General features: G+C 55.9%; 1 protein-coding gene across 2 annotated transcripts in view; it reads right to left on the reverse strand.

The window, feature by feature from the left end:
* The window catches only part of IDE (insulin degrading enzyme), a 113,180-nt gene extending 111,372 nt beyond the window's left edge, over window positions 1–1,808 (reverse strand). For both annotated transcript variants that reach the window (XM_023509573.1, XM_003783702.3), the window contains exon 1: window positions 1,635–1,808. In XM_023509573.1, coding sequence (XP_023365341.1) covers window positions 1,635–1,732 — 98 coding nt within the window. In that variant the 5' untranslated portion in view covers window positions 1,733–1,808. The remainder of the gene's footprint in view (window positions 1–1,634) is intronic.
* Between the last annotated feature and the right edge of the window lie 17 nt (window positions 1,809–1,825).

Genomic DNA, 1,825 nt, shown 5'->3' on the forward strand with positions numbered 1-1,825 from the left:
GAGGCAGGAGACTTGCTTGAGCCCAGGAGTTGGAGGTTGCTGTGAGCTGTAACGCCATGGCACTCTACCCAGGGGGACAGCTTGAGGCTCTGTCTCAAAAAAAAACAAAAACAAAAACAAAAACAAAAAACTAAGCCCCAACAGGTTTCTCTGCCTCAGGTCCCTCCACTCCCTTACATCCTGCAGACAGCCACCAAACTAATTTCCTGAACTACCAGTTCCATCAGATAATCCCCTGTCTAGCTCAAAAACTCTTAACAGCTCCTTATCTACTATTCACTGAAAACATCCCAACTCAAATTCAAGGCCCAGGCTAGCATTATCCTACCCTTGTAACACAGGACTTGTATCCTCATAATTCCCCCAGGGAAATTCTCTAAAGCTCCAACTAGACTAATCTGCTCACTGGTCCCCCAACACAAACTGCCTGAACACGTGGGCCAGATTACACCCACGCTCTGGCCACACTCCACCTCTTCTGCCATTCCTTTAAAGGCCAGCCTAATCCCACTCTTCTATCTCTAACCCCCACTGCGCTCCTAAAGCACACACCACCCATATTAGCTATCTTTTGACCCTCCTCAACACATCTTTTCCAGCTAACTTTCTCGTTTCTCATGGCATCTCAGACGACTCCAACTTTGGATGGAGTGGTCAAAGTTCCTTGGGAGACCATATACTTAACACAGAGGGTTTATCACGGTGCCCTGCACTTAGTAGGTCCTGAATATTATCGTTAAACCCAGGAGGGGTTCCAATAACATATCTAAGTAGGGCAAGATAATATAATACAGTCTATCGTTGGCAATTCTTCTGCACTCACAGTAAAGGGTATTTAGCATTCAGTACAAGACTAAATATTTCTTGTTTACACAGAGCAGCTGTGAAGTGGAGGGCGCACGCCACCGGTTGGCAGAAAACCCTGCCTCCCAATCCTGCGTTTGCCACAATTGCTCCAACTGTAGGTAAATCACACAATTTCTCTGAACCTTAGTTGACTCAGGTGTAAAACAAGACAGCTGCTTTGGAGAAGCCCAGGGTATCTTTCAGCTCCCAAATTCCTCTCCGACAAGAGAACACAAGACTCGGCTACTCGCTAAGCAGAGGCAGGCAAACTTTTACAATTCCAAACGCGGGCATTTCCACACAGTCCGGGAAACTCAGTGATTATAAGAAAGGACAGGGCTGCGAGCAAGGTGAGAAGCGGTCTCCCAGGACTCGCCGGATTCCTGGACGCGGTGACAAGTGAGCCCGCCGCGGATTCCCGGCCAGACTCCCCAGCAGTGGCGCGTCACAGCGCGGATCCCGGGAGCAGGCCAAGGGAACTCTGTCCGCGCCCTGCGCCCCTCGCACTTAGGGCACACTCCCCGCGACCCCGGGTCACGGCTCTCGTCTGCCCTCAGCGGCCGAGGGACGCCCCCACTCTGGGCCGGGACCCTCGCTCCCTCCCGGCGAGCCGGCCTTCCCGGCGTTGGGGCGGCCTCAGCCCGGCCGTCTGGGGCCCAGGCCGGCGGGACCCGCGGCGTGAGGGGCGGCGGCGGCGGCTTTAAGTGCTGAATCACCACTTTGCAACCTGAGCGCCAAACCACCGTGACCTGCGGGCCCCGAGGGCCCGGGCGCTCCGCTCCACTTACCCACAGAGGCGCTCCGGGGGCAGGAGGCGGACGCTGAGAACGGAGCGGAAGGTGCGGGGCAGTGCGGGGTGCAGCAGCCACGCTAGCCGGTACCGCATACCCCAGCGCAGCCGCCGGGATCACCGCGAACGCTTCCTGCTTGTGCTGCGAGCCGGCCCTGCGCACTGCGCATGCTTCGTCTGCCGCGCCGC

This window comes from Otolemur garnettii, unplaced genomic scaffold, assembly GCF_000181295.1.
Source record: "Otolemur garnettii isolate 467f Iridium unplaced genomic scaffold, OtoGar3 scaffold00008, whole genome shotgun sequence".
Classification (NCBI taxonomy): Eukaryota; Metazoa; Chordata; class Mammalia; order Primates; family Galagidae; genus Otolemur; species Otolemur garnettii.